The sequence below is a fragment of the Sorex araneus genome, chromosome X, assembly GCF_027595985.1.
Source record: "Sorex araneus isolate mSorAra2 chromosome X, mSorAra2.pri, whole genome shotgun sequence".
NCBI lineage: Eukaryota > Metazoa > Chordata > Mammalia > Eulipotyphla > Soricidae > Sorex > Sorex araneus.
In genome coordinates, this window is record NC_073313.1 from 334351289 (window position 1) to 334373069 (window position 21781).

General features: G+C 61.3%; 1 protein-coding gene across 2 annotated transcripts; it reads right to left on the bottom strand.

The window, feature by feature from the left end:
• Positions 1-1902: 1902 nt before the first annotated feature.
• Positions 1903-19816, bottom strand: LOC101538803 (cytochrome P450 26B1). 2 transcript variants are annotated; one of them, XM_004609117.2, is made up of 6 exons: positions 19611-19816; positions 15801-16025; positions 7654-7929; positions 7335-7490; positions 5856-6140; positions 1903-5461 (listed from the first exon to the last, which is right to left on the bottom strand). In XM_004609117.2, the coding sequence occupies exons 1-6, from the start codon at positions 19812-19814 to the stop codon at positions 5069-5071; spliced, it is 1539 nt and encodes a 512-aa protein (XP_004609174.1). In that variant the 5' UTR covers positions 19815-19816; the 3' UTR covers positions 1903-5068. The 2 variants fall into 2 exon arrangements, with proteins under 2 accessions (XP_004609174.1, XP_054978588.1); XM_055122613.1 differs by lacking the exon at positions 19611-19816 and adding an exon at positions 17151-17175.
• Between the last annotated feature and the right edge of the window lie 1965 nt (positions 19817-21781).

Sequence of the window (21781 nt, forward strand, 5' to 3'; positions counted from 1 at the left end):
CGGCCCCAGCCAGGCTGTTTTGGAAAAGTGCTGGGAGGTGGCAGAATGTGCGGTCTGCGAGTTCCTCCAAACTGGCGCCCCGGTCCCTGGACAAACAGCGGCGTGTTTGCCTGTCCACAACGGCCTGTGTTCTCCTTCCAGGCCAGGAGATCCCGGGGGAGCAGTCGACCGTGGGGGGACGTCACTGACCCAGCGGGTTTGCAGAGGGGCTGGGAGGGTGGCAAGGACAGACTGGGTGATGACGAGGGACCCCGCCCCCGTGCGGGGCCGCCAGACTGTGGGCAGTGCAGTCCCACATGTCCTCCAGGGGAAAGGGGGCTCCCTCAGGAAAGCCAACTTTAGCAGCAAGTTTTCCTGCTGACAGCTGAGAGCAGGGGTGGGGTGGGGTGGGGTGGGGCTCCTCTTTTGCCTCTTACTGACCAGAGGCATCTGTCTGAAGAAGCCCCTCAGAGGTGCGGAGTCCTGGGGAACAGGCAGCCCTCGTTCCAGAACTCGGGCCACGCTCTGCCTCCGTGTGGTCCCAGAAAGTCCCTCTACCCCCCCCCCCACACACACACGCTGGCAGATCTTGTGGAACGGAGGGGCCCCTCCTCCCTGCACCCCCACTCTCCCCACACCACTAAGCAGGTGGGTTGGGACTAGGCGGCATGGAGCGCAGAGCGGGGGAGGGGCAGATCACCCAGAAAGAGGACCCAGGGCAGAGCCTGGTTCTGCAGCTTCCCGAGTAGTGCGCACCCCTGGCAACCCTCTTCTGGGTGGTCAGACTGAGCGGCCAGCGGGGAGCAGCTCAGTGTCCCAGGGAGTGTCTGGGCCAGCGGCCGGGCTGGGCCGAGCCGAGGTTGGGGTTCACCGACTCTGGTAGAAACAGGACAGCCACCACAGGACCTTTCCCTGGGCAGCTCCCCAGGGTTTCCCCTCCCCAGGCAGAGGGGAGAAAGGGCCGGAAGGGTTCTTCCCCTTGTCTGCCTTGGCTGGCCCCCAGGGTTCTGAGCACAGTTTGGGGGGCCTCTCAGTGCCCTCTCTCCACCCAGTAGCCTCAGCCCTCCCGTCCTGGGAACTGGCCTGGACATTTCCCTAACACTGGCGTTCAGGCTCCTTGCCGCCTCCCTCCCAGGCTCAATACAGTCAGACTTTGGAGCTGCTGGTCAGAGTCAGCTAGGAGGGAGGACGGGATTTCAGGCCTCAGGAGCTCAGGGCATCTGCTCTCTGAGCAACGTCTGCAGGCACCCAGCAGGTCTTTGCCTCGTTCCTATCACCATGGAACCTGCCTCACCCGCATTACATTAATGAAGGAATCCGTTGGCTCCTGTGACACTCAAGAAACTAACTGGCTTTGAGAAGCACCCCAAGCGGCCCGGGGTGCAGTCAGGAAGACGGGTTTTTTTTTTAGCTTTTTTTGGGGGTCACACCTGGTGATGCACAGGGGTTACTCCTGGCTCTGCACTCAGGAATCACCCCTGGCGGTGCTGAGGGGACCATATGGGATGCTGGGATTCGAACCTGGGTCAGGCAAACACCCTACCCGCTGTGCTATTCCTCCAGCCACGTCAGGAAGACGGGTTCTTGTCAGCATTCTGGACACGAGAAAAGATGCACTCTGAAGACGGGCCCTCAGGACTCCGGGTGACCATGCCCAGTCACTCAGTCACACAGCCGAAGGGCGGGGGGGCTGGCTCCCAGCTGCCTCATGAGCCAAGGTGGTGGCCATCATTGAGGTACATCAACCCCCAGTCCCCAGGGGAACCTGCTCCCAGGGGCACCAGCCCAAGGAAAGGCAAACAGATGTTTCAGGACAGACTTCTCCACAGAAGTGACAGAGAAGTGAGTGAGCTTTGCCGAAGGCCAGGTGGCAGCCAACCGGGCCTTTCAGGGCGGTGGGAAGGCAGAGATGAGCCACAGGAGGTGAGTCCCCACGGTTTATTATGGAAGTCTATAAAAGAGCCACATCGAGTATTTCCATAATCACAAAATGCACAACATTCATTTTTTAATATGCAACATGGAATATTATATACAGATTAAAACCACATGACAGCAAAAACACTCACACGGCACCAGTTTTCATATCAAAACCAAACACATAAGTGCTTTCTCAATATTAAAACAACTGTGATAAAAACATATTAATATTTTGAACCATGTTTACAATAGAGAAAAATTCATATTTTACTAAATAACAAATATTTAACAGCAAAAACTTTATACTAAATATCTATTTTGAATTATAACAAAAATAGTACTTATAATAGTTTATAAAGACAGACACACAAAATTATAACATTTATTGAAAAAAAAAGTTTGTGTATAAAATAATATTAGAGCGATCCGGGCAGGGTCGGGATGGCGCCCGGAACACAATCACCAGCGCCCAACATCGAAAGTGCTTCAATCTGCAAGCCCATGGCAGGAAGAGTTTTGCAGGGAAGGGGGCAAGGGTTGGTTTTGTTTGTTTTGTTTTAATGTCAAGTGACAATAGTTAGGAATGATGTGTGAGAAAGTGTCACCCAGCTAAAACTATTTCTATAAAACCTACACACAGACACGGGCACACGGAAGGACCGAGACTAAAGACACAGCCCGTTTCCCCATTGGAACCCTTGAGAGCCATCAAGAGCGTTCTTCAGTTCTCTTCTTGTTGCCTTTGAGACCCAGCAAGGCAAATGCTACTTCCTTTCTCCTTTGCAGGAACAAACACCCCCTACTCGCCCTAACCCCCCCATCCCACCATTTTAGCCTTCTCTGTCCCCTCCCAGGTTGGTCACCCCAAGGGAAGGTCTCTGAAGGCCTTCCAAAGCCTTCAGGGTCGCTGCTCACCAGAGCCAGACCTGGCTGGGGAGTGGTGCTTCCTGTCTGAAGGGGCACTTCCTGCAGCATCTATAAAATGGTCAGCTAGGAATCACTGGTGCAGGGCATGCCAGGGTCAGCTTGAAGGAGAAGGACCCCTCCAAACTCTGGACCCTTAAATTCTGGGGTCTCTGGGACCTTTGGTGAATCTTCACACCGCCTTGCCTGTTTTTCAGAAAGGAGGGCAAAGAAGAGGGAGGGACAGATCTTACTACATTTTTTTTCTTTAAGGCCTGCTTTTGCCAATAAAGTCTGCCAGCAGCACTGCGTTGTAACAGTGAAAAATGGAGGGACCACGTGAATCCCCCCTGAATGGGGGATTCTAGATTGATCTGTCATGTCCACACCACACCAGTGAAGGTGGGTGTGTATGGGAGCAAGAGTGGGGTCCAGCCAGCCTCCTGCTCACAGGGGTTGCCAAACGGTGAGGCAGTCATGGGTGGACGTCCTGCACTCTTCTTGATTCTCTGGCAAAGAGAACTCACTGAGTATCTGTGTTCTATGGTGTCAGGGACCAAACCCAGAGCCTCACCTTTTCGAGGCACAAACTTGACTGCTAAACTACTGTCCCTATTCCAGGGAGCCATCTCCATATCATCAAAACCCAAAAGAGAAACAGAAAGCAGCAGAAAAACCTAAGCAACAGACAAAATGGCTGAGAGACTCACCAAGGGCCTCCAAACCACCCCCAGAAGATACCCCAAATTGCTGACTTAAAATGCTAGTGGCAGGAGTTTCTTCTCTTGCCCCCCCAGTCACCCCACACACACACCCCCCAAATCCCTTCTGACAAATCCATTCTTTCCTCTTCCTCTTCCTCCTCTTCTGTCTCCTCCTCCTCCTCTTCCTCCTCTTCCTCCTCCGTTCTCCCAGCCTCCCCTACAGCGGCCTCAGACCTGAGGCTCTGAGGCAGCTTGAGGGGAGTCGCCTCCTGCGCTCACCTCCCCTTGCTTTCATCTTGTTCCCACACCCCTGAGCTGGGCTCCACAGTGGCAGAGAGGTGAGAAGGGACACCGAAGATGCCTTTCCAAGGCTCTAAGGACAAAACGTGAGGGTTAAGGAAGGGATGACAGAGGCTCGTGAGAAGGAAGAACCCGTATCCTGCCTCCTGCTTCCTTTCCTGCACGGGGGGAGCCTGGGCTGAACTGTGGCCAGGCAGGAGACTGTGGGAGCTTCCTCACTTTTGTGGCACCTGGGGGTTTTTGACAGAGCAGGGAGGAAGGCATAGGGCTGTGTCCAGTCCCCATCCAGACCACGGGTGGCAGAGGTGTTGGGGTGGGAAAGGAGGGCAGGGAGGCTAAGCTCCGTGGCTGAACCTACAGGAGGTCTGGAGCCTGGGGGAGCTGCTCAATTCTAGATCAGGGAACAGAGGCGCTGGTGGAAATCCCTCCACCCCGACCAATGATGGGTGGGGACACAGACACTTGCCGCAGTCCATAGCAATGCCAAGGTTGGGTTTTATCAGTGAATAAATATGGGAGAGGGGTGCAGGGGGCAGTCTATGAGCCAGGGCCTTGGGTATGTAACAGGGTGGGCTCAAGGCCACCTGGCTGGCAGGGGGGGTGTCAGTGCGCATGCCCAGGGCCACTGGGAGGATGCTGGGAAGATGGGGCCTGGGGCTCCTTTGCCCCAAGGTCAGAGGAGAGAAAAAGTAGCAGCAACAGATCATTTCAAAGGTCCAAACTGGCAAAGGGTGGACCCCTCCCCGCTGAAGGACCCAGGGAGGGGTGCCCACCGCCATCTGAGTGGAGGCAGGGGGGACAGGGGTACTGAAAAGAACACCATAAGGGGCATCTTCTTTCCTCCCTCCCCCAAGTCGACCATGTGACCTCACACTAGAAGGATCCAAGAGGAATGAACACAGGGGGACCAGTCTGGGACATCACAAGCAAAGGCTGCAGCACGGGACGGGCCACGGACATGTAACACTGAAATTGGCATGCAGAGCCCCTGGCCAGGCCCGGTCCCAGGGGCTAAGTTGTGGGGGGGATGGGGGGGGCAAGGGAGCAAGAAGAAACTGGAGAGAAGCAGGGGCCAGGAGTTGGGCCCCTATTTCCTGGAAGGAAGTGGCCCTTTTGGCTTTGGGTAGGGTTCATCAGGGAGGGGGGGAAATGGGAGGGTCGAGCTGGGGTGGGGCTGTTCCCCCTTCCCCCGCTCCAGCCCCCTCCCACACACAGGTTTCTGCCCTTCCATCCGCTCCCACCCCCCAGCCTGGCTGGGCAGTTTAGACAGTGGCGCTCAGCATGGCCTCCGTCTCTGGCAGGATCTTGTTCTGGTTGGAGTCCAGGCCAAAGAACTTGACGCTGAGGCCGCCCACGGGGTGCACCACGGGGACCAGGGTGATGCGGGGGAAGGTCCGCGTGGCCAGTTCGAAGCGGCTGGTGCTGGCCAGCTCCACCGCCAGCACCTTCAGGAAGAGCTTGGCCAGGTGCTTGCCCAGGCAGGTCCGGACGCCGCCGCCGAACGGCAGGTAGTGGAAACGGCCATCCTTGTCCTCGCTGCGAGCCTGTCCGAAGCGGTCGGGGTCGAACACGTTCACGTCTTTGAAGACGGGCGCAGTGTCATGGGTGTCCCGGATGCTGTACATGACGCTCCAGCCTTTGGGGATCTGGAAACCCTGGAGACAAGCATGGGATGAGGGCAGGGATGGTGAGCCCCGAAGAGGAGGTGTGGGGGCGGGGGGGGGGGGGGAGGGGGAACCCAGGACTTCCTGTGTTCCAGCCCCCCGCCCCCACCCAGATGTTCCCAAAGCCACATTCCTTAGGCTCCCTGGACCTGGCCAACCCCACTCCTCAGGTTAGGCCTCAGTCCACCAGTGTCTGCATGCTGCTTCCCAGATGCACCCCTCCACTGGGCCCCCCCTGCCCCCCCACACCTGGCAGAAAACTCCCTGAAAGCAAACAAACACTGCCCCCGCCCCTCAGCCCGGCTGAAAGACGATCCTCCCCCACCCCCCAACTGCGGCTGCGCCCCTCCCCCACGCAGGGCCAGGCCCCAGGACCCCTCCTCACGTCGAGCTCGAAGGTCTGCAGCACGGTGCGGTAGCCGCCAGAGATGGGCGTGAAGAGCCGCATCACTTCCTTGATGACGCAGTCCAGGTAGTGCAGGCCGCTGAGCGTGTCCAGGCGCAGGGTGCCCTCACAGGGGCAGCCGCCGCTGCGCAGGATGCCCTTGGCCCGCAGCTCCTCCCGCAGCTTCTCCAGCACGGCGGGATGCTTCAGCAGCTGCATGATGAGGGAGGTGCTGGCGCTGGCCGTGGTGGCGTAGGCGGCGAAGATCAACTCCAGGGTCCCGTCCTGCAGCGGCACAGGGGGGAGGGGCGCTGCTGGGGTCCCAAGTCCAGCTGGGCCCAGGGGGAGGGAGGCAGGGGAGAGGGATGGGGGGAGGGGGTGGCAGCCCCACTCTGTCGTGTTCCCCCTGCCCCCAGGGGCATCTTCTTGGGCCCTGCCTGCTTCCTCTGAGCCTCACGTTGCTGGGACACTGCGGCCACGGTAGACACAGGTCCCCGAGCAAGAGACACCCCTGGACAGTGTGGAAAGCTCTCAGAGTAAGTCACACCATGCTTCACTCTGCGTGTCATCCCAGCTGGCCTGGCCTAGTCTCCGCCATGACCATGGCGGGACACACACTCAGGCCAGTGGGCACTGTGGGGTGAGGCGGGTGCTAAGTCCCTGCCCTGCAGCTCCCAGCATCAGCTGCTTCCTCCAGTTCCCAAAGCTAGGTGGTGGGGCCAGAGGATTGGCTGACCGTGGGACTCACATGGGCCACACTCACAAGGACCCCCAGTCCTCTGGGAGCCAGACACCAGGGCCAAGAGCACCTACAGAGAAGCCCCCAGGTGTCGCCTCACTCCTCCATCTGCTCACAAGGACTCTGGGTCCAGAGAGGCTGTGGGGGCCTGGGACCCCTTACATGCTATGGAGGTGACCGAGAGAGTCATTTGGGCTCCTTCATGGCTAAGCAGGGTAAAGAGCCAGAGGTGGAATCCAGAGAGCGGGGAGAGTGCGGTGGGGAGACTGTGGCTGGGGCCGGGGCCCCTTCCTCCATCAGAGCGGTAGAGCGGCCATCAGCCGGGCAGGCAAAAGGCTGCCACTGGGCTCCCTGTGCATGTCCCAGGCAGCAGCCTCAGACAGTGTCAAGTGGCACCTTTTAGATAAGGCAGGTGGGATGGGGGATTTGGTTGGGGGGGGGAAGGAGGCCAGAAGTTAGCTCCAGGCTTCCTTCGCTCCCCCAAGGGCTGACCAGCCCTGAGCAAAGTGCCTGGTCTCCCAGGCCTGTGTTTGCTGAGGCCACTGTGCAGCTAATGAGACTGTGAAATGCACTGAAATAGTGACTAGGGGCTCAGCAGGGTGGCCCACAGGTACCACGGACACCTGGTGTGTCCATGTGTGTGGGCAGTGGCGGGGCAGCCCCGACCCTGTGCAGGGGGTGCTTCTTGTCCTCCCTACAGGTGGACAGCAGGGATCCGGGCAGCGAGGGGCTGGCCTCACCTTGAGCTCCTGCATGGTCATCTCCTTCCCGTGCTCCTTGCTGCTCTCGATGAGGATGTCCAAGGCGTCCGAGTAATCCTTGCCCTGGGAACACTGCAGCTTCTCACGGATCGCCTTTTCCAGGCCCTTCTGCAGGATCTGCCGGGCCTGGATCCCCTGCAGAGAAAGGGGGCGAACAGTCGCCTCGGGACCAGGACAGGCCCCTCGAACTGGCCCTGCAAAGGCTCTGGCTATGCGGCCAGGGATAGGCTCAGCCTCCCCCACCCCTCGCCTGGCCCAAGGGTGGACTCTGGGGTGCGCCCAGGCCCCAGGGGCTCACCCGACGGTAGCCGCTGAAGGGCAGGTCCACAGGCAGGGAGAAGACGTTCTCCACGAACTGCTGATAGACCTCGAAGAGGTGGCCCAGGTCTTCCTCGGGGATGCTGAAGCCCAGCAGCACGCGGATGGCCATGCGGAAGGTGAGTTTCTGCGCTTCCTGGTACACATTGATGGGCTCGGGGTGGCTGCCCCAGGCCCGCAGTGTGTCCTGGATCACCAGTTGGATCTTGGGAAGGTAACTCTCCAGGGCCTCGTGGCTGAAGATCTTGGAGAAAACCTGGAGGCCAGAGAAGGGGAGACAAGTTGTCAGGGTGGCGGGGGGGGGGGGGGCCCGGGCGGTCCGTGGAGCTGCCACCCATGCAGGGAGAGACCGCTGCTGGCCTGTGCAGATCCCTGGCTGTGAGGGTGAGCCCCTGTGTCTTCTCCAAGACAGGGCTCCCTCCATGGCAGCCCCCCCCTCCTCCGAAGCCCGGCCACCCCACGGGCTGTGGTGCAGGGGCAGGCAAGCGCGAAGGCACGCTTCGGAAGCACTCCCGTTCCGCCCGGACCTTCCTCATCACTCATGGGGCGCCCGAGCTGTCAGCTCCTCTCCTGACCCACGGAAAAGCACGCGCCCCAAACAGCGGCAACCCCTCCTGGGACTCTGCAGACCAGCTGCCAGCGGGTGTGTGGGAGGCGCTGGGGGGCTTCCCAGCTGTGGGGGTGGGGAGCCCGCGGGAGAGGGGGGCTAAGGGGGGGCTGGGGAAGAGGCCTTCACTCCATGGTGGAAGGGTGCATCCCAGAGATTCTCAGGGGCCTGGCCAGGGAGCTGCCAGGAGAGTCTGGACCCGGGGGGAGAGGCAGGAAGCAGGAGGGGGCTCATCCACAGCACTGATGAAGGGCTGCAGGCAGGGCTTCCTGAGATGCCCCCAAAGTGCTCTCCCCACACTGGGAAATCCTAGGGCGCGTGCTCAGAGCTGTGCCACCCACAGGGCTCCGGTGTGGCAGGGCTGGGGCAGGCGTCCCACTCCCAAAGATCACAAAGGCAAAAGAGTGTCCTCCCTTCCCTGGTGAGCAGCCACCAAGACTGCCTCCTCGACTTCCCACTTTCCAGCCCCTCCATCCCTCCCCCCACCCCCGTGCTCTCCTTCTCCACCTCCCCACACCTCGGCCACACACGGGTTGCTGCCCACTTGCGCTCAAGAGGGGTGATGGTCTTGATTAGAATAGCAACTCCCCCCCGCCCCCATCCTCACCCCCCCCCCCGCCCCGGTAATCCAGAGCAGCAGGAGGGGTGCCCCTGACCAGTCAAGGGACAGGTCAGGGAGGAGAGGCAGACGGGCAGAGCAGAGGGAAGAGACAAATGCTCCTCATGATGCCCCCCAACCCCTGCAATCCCCACATCCACACCCTCCCTCCCCGCCTGCCCCCCAAACACAAGCACCGCACAAACTGTAAATGTGAGAATTTCCCCTGCAGTCAGCTCGAGGAGGAAAAGGTAACATTTTCCTGGCCTAAGCCCTGCATGGCTAATGGGAGGGCTGGTTTGCAGAAATAACAGTGCTGGCCCTTCAGTGGCCCAGCCAGGCCTTCACAATAGCACTTTCATTCTGAAATTCCCGGTGGGCAGAGGGAGGGAGGTAAGGAGGCCGGTGAGGGGCCCAGAAGCCAACACTGTTTGGAGCTGCTCCTGCATCTAGGGGACAGTAGAAAGGTACAAGGACGACGACAACGGGGGACAGGCACTGGCAGCCTAGCCTGGAGGGCTCATTCGCACCTTGTACAGCTGCAGGGAGCTGGGGAGCGTCCAGGGGGCCTGGGAAGGTGCAGAGGCCCACCCCACAGCCCTCTGGAGGGAGGTTTCAGAGGGTTTCCCTCCTCGTCCTGGCTCCAGGTTCAGCTTTTGGTCAGGCAGCGGCGGGGAGTGGAGCTTTGTCCCCAGAACCCAGCCCAGCCCACCAAAGGGTCCTTAGAAAACAGCAGAGTGTGCCAGAGGTGAGCAGGAAGCCACGCACGGGGGCCAAGCGGACCCTGGGGGGAGGCAGAGAGACAAGCCCGAGGCTGCCTGGCCTCTGCGAGGAGACTGAGGTGGGGGTGGCAGGGACAGGTCAGGCCAGGCTGAAGGGGGCTTTCACAGCTGGCATCCTGGAGACCTGACTGAGACGGTGGACACCTGGAGGGATCCTAGAGAAGAGGCTAGCCTCGCCGCCCCACCCCACCCCCCAGCCCCTGACCCAGTCAGAGTCAGCCAGAATGTAAAATGCAGTGAGGGATGGGGGTTGGGGGGACGGAGAGGGTACTAACTCCAGGTCATCCACACTCAAATATGATCCTGGCCAAGTCACTCATGCTAGGTGACCCGTGGGGTTCATTCAGGGGCAGAGCACCAGAACGCCATTGTCCGTAGGTACCTAAGTAGATGCTCTGCCCCGGGAGAAACGGGAGTCGCATGTTAAGTGCCTGCCAGTCGGCACTCTACACCGTACACGGGTTACAGAGGCCCGGGGGGGGGGGGGGAGGGGGGGAAGGGGGAGGCCACTGGCCCGACCAGACCAGATCTAGCACCAGCAGCCAGGCCCTGCCCTGCCCCAAAGGTTACATTCCCTGCGCCCTCTAGCGATGGCCAGCTGAATTGCTCTGTCTGCAGCCTTGAGGGGCCAAGAAGGGCAAGGAGGATTGGGGTGCTGGAGCACGGAGACGCCCCCCCCATGGAGAAAGGCAGGCGCTGAGTGATGCCAGAGGCCCGCCATAGCTCAGGACCTGTAAGAACCCAGGTTGAAACTTGTGAAAAGAGACTTTACAGCCAAGATCAGATCTCTTGTCCTGAATGGCAGGAGGTCCACTGGAATGTGGAGGGGTCCTTTCCCCCTGGCTGAGGCATAGTCCTCCTCAGAGCCCCCATCGGGAGAGGAAATGCCCAGCAGAGAGCTCTGGGCCCTGGGGAGTTTGCTCAGAGGTCACCTCGTTAAAAAAAAAAAAAATAGAGGTCACCCCGTTCAGGCCCATGCCTTAAGCTCAGCTGCTCCCCTGGCATCGAGGGGCCCCCAGGCGCCTGGAAAACTCCAGGGCCTCATCCCTGGGTCTGTGCCTGGGGTTACCAACACAGGCACTTCCTGAAGCTGGGGCAGCCCAGAAAAAAAAGAAAAAACACCTACCACAAAAGCCAGGAGGAGGCAGAGGTGCTGGCCAGGATGGGCGGGGTCAGGACTTGGGCACAGGGAAGGTGCCCGGGGGAGCGGCTCAGTGTGAAGTGGGAAAGGGCTCCTGGCCCCCAGAGCCAACTGCCCTGACCACAGCCGTAAGAGGAGCCAGGCTGCTTTGTTTCCCTGTGGGGCTTCCCTTGGAATCTCCGAAAGTGATCCAAGAATTCAGGACAGAGGTGATTGGGAACCCAGTGCCGAAGAGGCTGTTTTCACCCCGCCTGGGTGCCAGGGAGCGTCAGGGCAGAGGCTCCGGGGAGCCCCGGTAATTCCCGGCACAGAGAGGGGAGCCCCAGTAATTCCTGGCACAGAGGAGGGGAGCCCACCCTGGAGGATTGCTCCAAAACCCTTCCCCCTGCCCAGTCCCCATCTCTCACTGGCTCAATGTTCTTCCACTCCCAGGACCCAAGGGGAACAGGCCGGCTGAATTGCTCCTTCTGCATGCAGCCTTCTGGCTCAGAATTTCCAATAACTGTCCCGACACCTGCTGCCTCCTGCCCCTCACCCAGTACCCCTGGGAGGGGAGCAGCAGACACCCCCCACCCTCGGGCTCTGTGTGCTAACCCGCTCCACAGATAGCCTCTTCCTCCTCCTCCTCCTTCTCCTCTTCCTCCTCCTTCTCCTCTTCTTCCTTCTCCTCTGCTGGTGGCTACAAGTGGACAGACAGATGAACGGGCAGATAGACAAGATAGACGCACCGCCAGGGTGCAGGAGGAGCTGCAGAGGGAACCCACTCTCCGGCCAGTGACTCAGCTGGGGAGGAATGGACGCAGCTGCCCACGAGGGAGGGGCGTGGGCAGGCCTCCCTGCCAGACCACGGGAGCCACAGAATGCAGAGGAAAGAATAACAGAGGGTGGCAGTGGGGAGGAGGGGGAATTGTCCGCCCAGGGCTGATGCCAAGGTGTGGGTCCCACCTCTCCAGGCAGGGCTGCTACTGCTCAGGGCCTCCTGTCTCTGGTAAGAAGGGCTGACCAGCAACCCCACCCTCACCCCCCACCCCACCTTCCCACAACATTCCCCCCCTCCCCACTGTGGCTTGGGACTCCCAAACTGTGGGAACACCGCATCTGCCCCGCCCCCATGGACTCCTGGTCTGTTCTTCCCTTCCCCAGACTGGACTGTTGCAAGCTCAGCCCTGGCTCACAGAGGTGGGGTGGGGCGGGGGGGGGGCACGGGGGCCACAAGGACTTCTGAGGCCCAAATCTGAAAGGTTTTGCCCAGGCTCTGCCTCCCACCAAACCAATGCCCCTTAGAAAGCTAGGTCCAGAGGAAGCCCCCCCAAAGTCATGCTCCAGGAAATACTGACCCCTGAGCCGCCCCCCATCTCACTCCACCTCCCACAACTACACTCTGCACTGGAGCCCTGGGGTAGAAGGTCAGGGTGGCGTTGGGGTGAGGGTCCTGAAGTTACTGGAGGACCTGAGAAGGGGGTCTGCCTCCGAAGCCCAGGACAAATCTAAAGGTCAACCCTGCTGTTTGGGCACCTCTGGTCTTCTCCGAGGCTGTCTGGGTCTCTGCAGGTGCACCCCCACCCTGACCCTTCAGCCATGGGAGCCAGCACTGGACATAGCAATGGAGCAGAGTGGACTCGGGGCTGGCACAGAACCCAACCAAGCTTCCCTACTCCTCCCCAAGGACAGGACTCTGTCCCAAGGCTGAGAGCACGTGCAGACACATTAGCTTCAGAGGCGTGGAGCTGTCCCAGCCTGGAAGGACACACAGAGAGGAGGGGGCGAGGGGGGAGGCGGCCCCCACGCCCAACCCACCCCTCAGCTGCATAGCACAAGGGCGTGCAGAGGGAGGCGGTCACTCACAAGCACCCTGGCAGCTGGCCGTGGACTCCTCCCCCGCGGACCTTCAGAGAGATCCATTTCCCCCACCCCCTTGGCCCCCCTGTACCCACCAGCGGGTGCTACAGTAGCTGTTGGATGAAGGCCTTCTGCTGGCAAACACCCAGTGCCCGGGCCTGGCTGCACCTGGCTGCACCTCACCACCTTCCCACCCAATGCACTAAAGATCTTTTGCCCCTGGTGGAACGCAGTGGGCGTGACTCTGCTGCCCAGGCCTGAGGGTCCACCAAGAGGTGGGATAAGCCAGGCTGGGCTCTAGACCTTTCTCCTCTGTGCCTCTGGTTGCCACCCCTAACCTTTCCTCCGTATCTCATCCACCCTTCTAGAAGAATATCTCCATCTCCCCCATACACCTGCTGCCATGGGGATGCCCCTCTCCCCACCAGCTTCAGTCAAGGGACCAGGGGCCCAAGGAGGAGTGGGGGCAGCAAGAAGGAGGAACAGTGTCTGCAGTGTGGCTCTCAGGGAAACAGGCCTGGCTCTTAGTGAGGACTGTCAGACCAGGTGCCTCTACCCCTTCGGGCTCTGGACCACATGAGGTGCTGCGAAGAACTCTGCAGAGCCCAGTGGCTGAGGACATCTGGACATCTGGGAAGAGTGATGATGCTCCCAGCTCCCCACCAGACCCATCCCAGCACCCCTGCTCCTTCCCTTCCTCATCAGGCCAGGCTGCCCTCCCCCCCCACCCCACGGTCCACTCTCCAGCCATGTCCCCATGCAGTGGTGAGGTAAGACAGTGAGTGGCTAGCTGGCTGGGGTGAGCCCCCCGAGTGTCACCCCCACCCTGCACTGAGCACTGGGTCCTGCACACTGGCCATTCTCACCAGTCCCGACTCGGCCCCTGAGTAATCTTTCCTGCTCCCTCTAGCTAGACTTACTTCTTGAAGTAAGACCCAAGTGTCCCCACCTCCACCTCCGTACCCAACCCAAGGCCTTCTGAGTTCAGAAGAACCCGTGTATGAAACATCCATGCTGACCCCAGCACTGCAATTTGTGTTACTGAAACCACATCCAGGTGTGAGCCACGGGTGGTGCACGCCTGCATGGACGTGTTGAGCTGAGGAGGGGACAGTAAGCACACACGCAGCAGGACCCCCAGAGGCCTGGGACCTGCAGTAGGTGCCCAAATCTCTGTCAGGCAAAAGGTCTGACAGCCAAGAATCAGAGCACCGATTCTGTCCACTTCTTCATCCACTTCCAAGGAGCCAGAAGGCAGGAATGTCCTAACTCAGGCCAGCAATGTCCAGTCATGGTCCTTGGGTCCTGCCTCCACCCTGGTCCCACTCCACCCCTTCTTTCTCGACAGGTCCTGGAGCAGCAGTTCTCACCTGGTCAAGTCCCTCTGTAGGGGCCTTTCCAAGGCCTCCCCCACATCCGCCACCTGGACACACAAGGTGAGACAGGCAATACCTCTGCAGAGAGGCCAAGCCCTCTTCTTCCTCCCTGCATCTCTCCCCTCTGTGTCCTGCCAACTTCCGGCAGTTTCAGGTGGTCCAGGGCTCTGCATGGAAGCAGCTCTTTCCCTGGGCTGCCTCCTCTTGTCCTGCCTGGCCCTTTCTTTGCTTTCAGGCTTGCACCAAACCTCTACACCACTCCAAGCCTGGAATCCCCTGAAAGAAACAGTGACTGCTCTTTGCACAAAGCCTTTGTGGCCATCAAAAATGCAGAAGCAGCCCCCTTTCTGCCTTCAGCGGTCTCCAGCTTTCTACTCACTTTGTGGGGAGTCACAAAGAGGAAGAAAAGAAGGAAGTGCTCAAGGCTTTTGAAAAGCCCCAGGCAAGGCCAGCGCCTCCACCAGCAGCGCTCCTTAGAACCCCCTTTCATCTGCTCTCCCCACTCCTCCTGCCCCCAGTGTCAGCTGCTTCTAGCGCCCGAGAGCAGGCGGGAGAGATGACTTGGGGAACCCCTTTCCAAAGTCTAGAAGCAGTCTGCTTAAATGGGGGAGGCGAGGCACTGCAGACCTGAGCTTTCCCTTGATCTTCGCCTCCTTTTGTCTCTGTGGAGAATTCCTGTTCGGAGGCCTCAAGTACCTCGCGATGAATAGCCCGCGCTCTCCCAGCCCACCTCACACACAAGCCTTCTGGGCGAGGGGGCTGCCTCGCCAAGGGGGCCCCCTCCTCCCCACTCCTGGGGCTCCAGCACTCCTCCTGGCCACCTCAGACGGTCTCTTCCTTCGGGGTTTCCAAACTGGGTGAGTCCCGTGACCCAATGGAAAAAAAAAGGAAGGGAGGTCGTGGAGCCCCCATTCCACCCCATCCCCGCCCCCAGTCTGGCCGCTCGAAGCCCGCAGCCGGCGCCCCGCCCGCCGGCGGCTCAGCTTTCGGGTTACTGCAGTTCAAACTGCACGTGCCGCCCGCGCCCGGAGCGGCGGCGGCGCGGCGCAGCCCCGAGAGGGGGTGGGGAGCTCGCTCCGTGCGCACTGGCTCGCTTCCTCCGCGCCTTGTCCAGGCGCTCGGGAAATCCACAGGATAAACACCCACTTTCTTTTCCTCTTTATTGGGGGGGGCGGGGGGAGCGGGTAGGGTTGATCTCCCGCCTGCGCCTCATCTGTTCTCCCCACCCCGCGCCCTTCCCCCCACCTCCAGACCCGGGAGCGCAGCGGCCCAAATTTCACCTCCTCTCTCCCGGGCCTTGCCAGCTACCGCCGCTCGCCAGGTGCCCCCAGACTCGCACCCCTGACCCCCGCGCTTTCCCGCGAGGCTTTCCACGCAGCCTTTGATCAGAAGGCTCCTTTTGATTTGAGAGCGATCCTGGAGGAAAAAGGGGCGCGCCGGACGCACTGTCCACCCTCTTTTTATTTCCAGTTTTGTGGGCTTCACGTGGACCGACATTGGACGGCATTGCCCCAGTTCCCCCACATTTGTTCAAGCTCTGCCCCAGTCGCTCACTGAGCCGGGGGTGCTAGGATGGCTCAGTGGGCCCGCTGAGAGGGCCGACTCCCAGGAGGCCTACGCAGGCTATCCGGATTGGCCACTGCGGAAACCGCGGGATCCCCCAATGTGGTGCGCAAAGAGAGGCGGGAAGTCGAGTGGGGACTTCCTCCAGGGGCACGGAGAACAGCATCCCCGATGGGAAGTCGCGGGGGAACAGTCTCCGAGCCAAGTGGGGGGGCTCTTACCTTGCGCTTGTTGCGGTGGATGTCGCCAATGGAGTTGGCCACCGTGTTGGGGCCCAACAGCATGCGCGTGCTGCGCGGCCACTCGGTGCTCACGAGGTGGTGCTCCCCCATGAGGATCTTGCGCACGTTCTCCGCTCCCGTCACGCGGATCAGGGGCCGCCCCAGCAAGTGCGTCTTGAACACGTTGCCATACTTCTCCCTCCGCGAGGACTGGAAGCCAGAGCCCTGCGGGAGCCACACCGGAGACCTCTCTCAGGGCGCACGTCTCCAGACGGGGTGCCCCACGGTGGTGGGGGGGGGGGCGAGGAGAAGGCCTGCGGGGGCGAGGGGTGCAGGACCCGGGGCGTAGGCCCACGCCCCTCCCCCACCCTCGCGCGCTCACACTCGCACGCACGCTCACACACACACGCACGTAGGTTTTATTTTTCATAGCATGCACGAGCACGGGGAAGTAGGGCCTAGGGGATAATAAATAATGCAAGGGAGGCGGAGGCCCAGGGGCACCCTGCGGGAGACTGTTTTGTAGTAATGACTTTCGGGAGGGAAAGGTATCCCGGACGGCGGGACCTGAAGCTAGACCCGCCCCCACCCCTCCCCGCCTCCCACTCGCCTCGAGCTCCCGAGCCTCTCGGAATAAATATTTCCAGGCTCCGGGCCACGGGCTGGCGAGACCCCGCGGGGTGGCCGCGAGCCAAAGATTATTTATAGCGGTGAGCGGTCGGTGCCCGAAGGCAGTCCCTGCAGCCGGGGGTGGGGGTTTCCTCCCATCTCGGGGGTGGGCCGCCAAAGGAACCCCGCGGCCCGGCCAGGGCTCTGCAGGGCAGGGTCACGGGCTGACAGCCGCGATTTTCCTCCTGCCGTCGGTCCTAGAAATAACTGACAAGGACTTTGGTCGCCGCTCTGCAGTTTGGAGCGGCGGCGCGGAGGAGGGCGCTTCCCGCGAGCCGGGTCGGGTCGGGCCGGGCCGGGCCGGGCCGCCCCGGCAGGTAACCGGATCCCTGGCGACGGCGGCGGCGGGAGCCGGAGCGGGCTAGGCCGGGGCCTGGGCCTGGCGCTCCGAGTGGCGGGGCTGCGCCCGCCCCGCGCGCGGGTACCGGAAACCGAGGGGACCTCCAAGGGGCGGGGGCAGAGGCGTCCCGCTCACCTTTGACGTAGGCGCTCGCCACCCCAACCCACATTAACCCTTCGGCTGCCGGAGCGGCGGCGAGGGAGAAGGGGAGGGGCGCCACCTGTCAGGCGGTGCGGGTCGGGCCCGCCTTACAGAGGTGGCGCGGCGGGCTCGGGTCCCACCCATCCCTTCCCCCCCCCCCCACCCCCACGGTGACCATCCAGCTTGCTCCCCCTCCTCACTTCCCTTTCTTCCATGGAAAAGTATTCTCCGGCTCGAAGTGTCTACACCCCGGCACTGCCGAAAAGTGACTCTGCAGAACCCAGAGCCCTAATTACTTTTCCACATGCGTCTCTGTCCGCGGCGCGCGACAGGGTGCGAACCTGGAGCGCCCGCGCTGCTCCAGAAGGGGGGGCTGGGCGGAGGGGGACGCCGTCCCGCGGCCCGGCCGGTGCAGCCCCCCCAGAACTCCCCTACCCCGCCGCCCTTCTAGACGGCGTCTAGCCCTTTAAGAGAAATAGAGGCGAGGGTGGAGGTGCGACAAAGCGGAGGGGGGCTGAGTAGCGGGGTTCCCTCCCTCCGTCTGCTCGAACCGTCTCCCTCGCTCCGTCTGACTCTCCGACTCTCCGCTACTTCTTTTCCTCTGTTTTTCTTTTCTTTCGACACAAAAGTTGGGCTGTGAATTTTCCGAGGTGGCCGCCGCCTCTCTCCTGCCGTCCCCCCCCCTACGCCTCTGATCTGCCTAACTATAATTAAAGTGCGTTTTTTTGTGGCATTAATAAAGAGTTATTTGTCCGCCGTTTCCACGGTCTTCACAAAGAGGACTTTCATAGGGGCGGCCGCTCGGGCCGCGAGTCCAATTTATACAAAAATGTTGTATTTTTAGCCCTGGGCTCTGTTTAGATGGCGCACAGTGGAAACGGAGAGCCCTTGGAGGTCCCCCCGTAAAATCTGATAAATGACTCCGAAAAAATAAAGCTGGGATTCAGAGGGCTCCCATTAACCCCTTCAGCTCTCCTCCACACGCACCCCCTTGATTTCCCTTCCCCGAGGAGTGTAAATCCCGGAGGCCCGCAGATATGGGAGGTGCAAGCTTACGGGTTAGACGCAGAGTCCTTAGGGCTCTTGTGGGATTTGGAGGAAAAGGTCAGGGGGATATTTGAGGGGGGGGCAGAGAAAGGTCAGGAAGAAGGAGTGGTGTCAGGCCGCGAATTCCGCAGACTGGCTCTAACAAGACAGGAGCCCGATGCCCATGCGACTTATTTTATTTCCTAAATTCTCGGCCAAGCGCCTAGAACACCGCTGCAGTTAACCCTTGAAATGGGACGGCATAATAGACACTATGGAGGTTTCTTCGCGGGGGGGAGTCCTATTGGTTGACTTGAGCCCCACCTGATCACACCAACCAACCCCAAAGAGCCAGGCTGGACCCCAACTCGCTAGGACCGTGGGGCAGCGGAGCCGCATGTCCACTTCAGAGCCCCCAGCTCCGCTGACACTTGGGGCGCGGGTCGGGGCGGGTGCGCGCGCTGATTGCACGCGTCGGTTCATTCCAAGCCAAGCTTCTGCACTTCTCAACTCGCCCGCCGGTCTCCACGTCACCTCCCGGGCCCCGGGTGTCTGTTTCAGGACATTATCTATCCTCCTCTTAACTGCCATCAGCATCCGCACAACGAACACGCGTGCACGCGTACACATGTACCCACAGCACACTTCCCGCGTCTAATCCAGGGACGCACCCCTCACTCCACCCCCACCAAGGATACACTTGGGGTGTATCAATTGAAAAAGCGATCGTCTAGCACTTGATGAGGTGAATTTCAAGTTAATCTCCCCAATACTTACCTGGGTTAAAATCCAGGACGCGCCCACCCCCATCTTCACCGCGTGGGCTTGTGCAGAGTCTAACAACACAAACGCACCCTCCCTTGTGGATCACTCACTCACTCACTCACTCACACACACACACACACACACACACACACACACACACATCCCTCCCGGGTCTCTGCCTCGCTAGCCTGTCCCCACCCAATAAGTCAATAGACCCTTTTCCCCGAAAGCCAAGAATCCTCTGGTCTCAGGCTGCGCGTTTTCCTTGAGTTAACCTTTTGCCTCCCCTAACTCAAACACACACACTTTCTCTCGGACCTTGGACCGGGTGGTACCTGAAGCAGACTCCGACCCGCCAGGAACACAATCCGTGGCTTAAAGGGGTGAGGGGTGGGGGCGGACGGAGATTATGGTTGCCCCTGGCCCCTACCTCTCCCCGACTGTTTTGGGGCCCCGGGGATACCTCTAAAAGCCCGGCTGGCCGTCGGCGACTCGGGGGCTGGAGCGCAAAGTGGGCGGCGAAAGTGACTCTAGGACCGCTGTTCCGTCGCAGCGCGGGAAGCGCTCCCCTTCCCCCCGACGCTCCAAGCACCCTCCTGGGTCGCCCCAGACTGGGAAATGCCCATCTTGAGCACCCTCTCGGGTCGGGGTCCTGTCTTACCAGCCCCCAGAACCTCGCGCGCCGGGCGCCGGTGGCTCGGAACCGTGCCGCCGGCGGGCAGGGTAAGCCCGGGAGGAGGGAAGGGGCGGGGCGGGGACCTGTGCCTTCAGGATCCCCGCGCCCCTCTGCCGGACCGCGGCTCCGATGGCCTGCCGCTCGGGGCTCGCTGGCCGGGGAGAGCACTGAGCACCTAGAAGTGCACCCTTACCTGCAGCAGCCAGTGGCCGGTCTCTCCGATGAGCGGGAAGCCCATGGAGCCCTTGGGGATGGGCAGCTTGCAGCTCTTGTCACGGGTAGCAGCCCAGCGCAGCTGCCACAGCTGCTGCGACACGGCCAGCAGCAGCGTCACCGACACCAGGCACGCGGCGAGGGTGGCCAGCGCCGACACCAGCTCCAAGCCCTCAAAAAGCATGTTGGCGGCCGCTCGGGGGATTGGCTGTGCCGGCCGCGGCGGGGGAGGGAGGGCCGGACAAGAAGGGACGGGAGCGGAGGGGGAGGGGATCTGCGGCCGAGGGTCCTGGCACCTCCAGCCGAAACAGAGAAGGAGGATGGGACGAGGGAAGGGGAGTGGGAGGCTGCGAGGGAGCGGAGAGAGGGAGGGGGGCTGCCTAAAAGAAGAGAGAGGAGACACGAGGCGCCCCCGACTCGGAGTGCAACTTTGTTTGTTTGTTTGTTTGTTTGTTTCCTTATAGCGGGCTTAGGGGCTGCTCAGTGGGGTGATGGGATGAAGCCCTGAATCAGCTGGTGGATTAGCCTCCCCGCAACCATCACACTCGGAAAACTTTGGAAAACTTTATCCAGCGGGAGCCTCCCCCCGCCCCCGTAAGCCCCTTCTTCTGCTCGAGGGTTCAAAAATAAAAAAAGAAGAAGAAAAGGAAAAAGACGGGGATGGACTGAGAGCTAGCGGAGAAAGTGCGGTCGATTTGTCAAGTTTCGCTCTCAAATTCCTAGGTGAAAAAAGGAAAAGAAAAAAAAATCCTGAATCCCCAAATTCCAACAAACCCAGAAACTTTGGGGACGAGGGAGAAGGCGCTCGGGCGTGAGGCGAGCGGCGAGGCAGGAGCCCAGAGTCCCTGGGCTGCCCGGGGCGGCGAGCCCGAGCCGCTCAGACGCCGCTGCACCCCCAGAGGCGGGCGCTGCGGGAGAGGCGCGGCGCGCGCGGCGGCGGCCGGAGCGCGGGTGAGCAGCGGGCGGAGCGCGGCCGGGACAGCGCGTAGCCGGCCACAGAGCCCCGGGCGGGCGCTGGGGCGGCGGCAGCGGCGGGCCGGCGGGAGGGGTGAGGCAGGGTGGGGATGGGGGAGGAGGTGAAAACCCGAGCTGGGCTATTGTATCAATTAAAGAAAAGGCAGTCCGTCCCGGGACGCGGTCTCTCGGCTCTGGAGTTGCTGCTGGGGGAAAGAAAGGGGGAGTGGGTGGCGGGGTTGGGGGAGAAAGGAAGGCAAAAAAAAGGGGGGGGGAATTGCAAGAGGGGGGGTAAGCAGAAGGCAGGATTTCAGGGCTGGTGGTTTTAAAAGCTTCTCTCAATGTGAATTGGAGTCCGAAGCCAGGCGATGCGTGTGTTTATATAGAGGCGGGAAGGCTGCGCCGTGGGCGCCCCGCCAGCCCCCCTCCCCCCGCGCGCGTACAAAGCGGGAGGCGTGGTGAGAGGCCGGCGGCCGGAGAGCGTGTGAGAGCCCCGGCCGCCCGCCCCGCCCCGGCCGCCCGCCCGCCGCCCGCCGGGGACCCACTTGTAGCCGCCGAAGGATCAAACTCAGTTCACCTCTCGCCTCCTCTTCCTTCTCGCCGGCGTCTCGCTGAGCCAGGCACCTACAGACGGACGAGATGAGACACACGCGCACAGACACACGCGCGCGCACACACACACACGATCGCTCACGCACACACACGGTGCGCACTCGCAGGGTGCCCGCTCGGCGGCCGCTCCTTCCTACCCTCGCCCCCCGCCTCCCTCCACCCGGGGATCCCCGGCCCCCTCCTCGCGTCCCCAGAGGTCCCCGCGTAGGCCATCGCCCCCTCAGCCTTGTGGACTCTGTCCCTCGATGGAGGGGCGCCAGAAGCCCCCTGGTTGGGCGCTCAGAGTCCCAAGCTCCTATTCCGCCGAACCCCGCTATCCACTACCTCCCGGGACCCCCACCCCACCCTTCCCTTTCACCACCCCACCCACTCCGAATCAGGACCCCCGTTCCCCACCAGGACATCCCCAAACCTCGAATGCCAAGGTCTCCACCCTCCTCCACAGGTCTCTTACCCTACACGACCCCGACGTTCCCCTCTGCCAGTCCGCGTTCCGGGCTGCTGGCGCTGCAGCCCCTTCTCTCGGACAGCTCGAGACCCCCTAACTTAACAGTACCCGTCTGTCTCCCGCAACGTCGGAGGAAG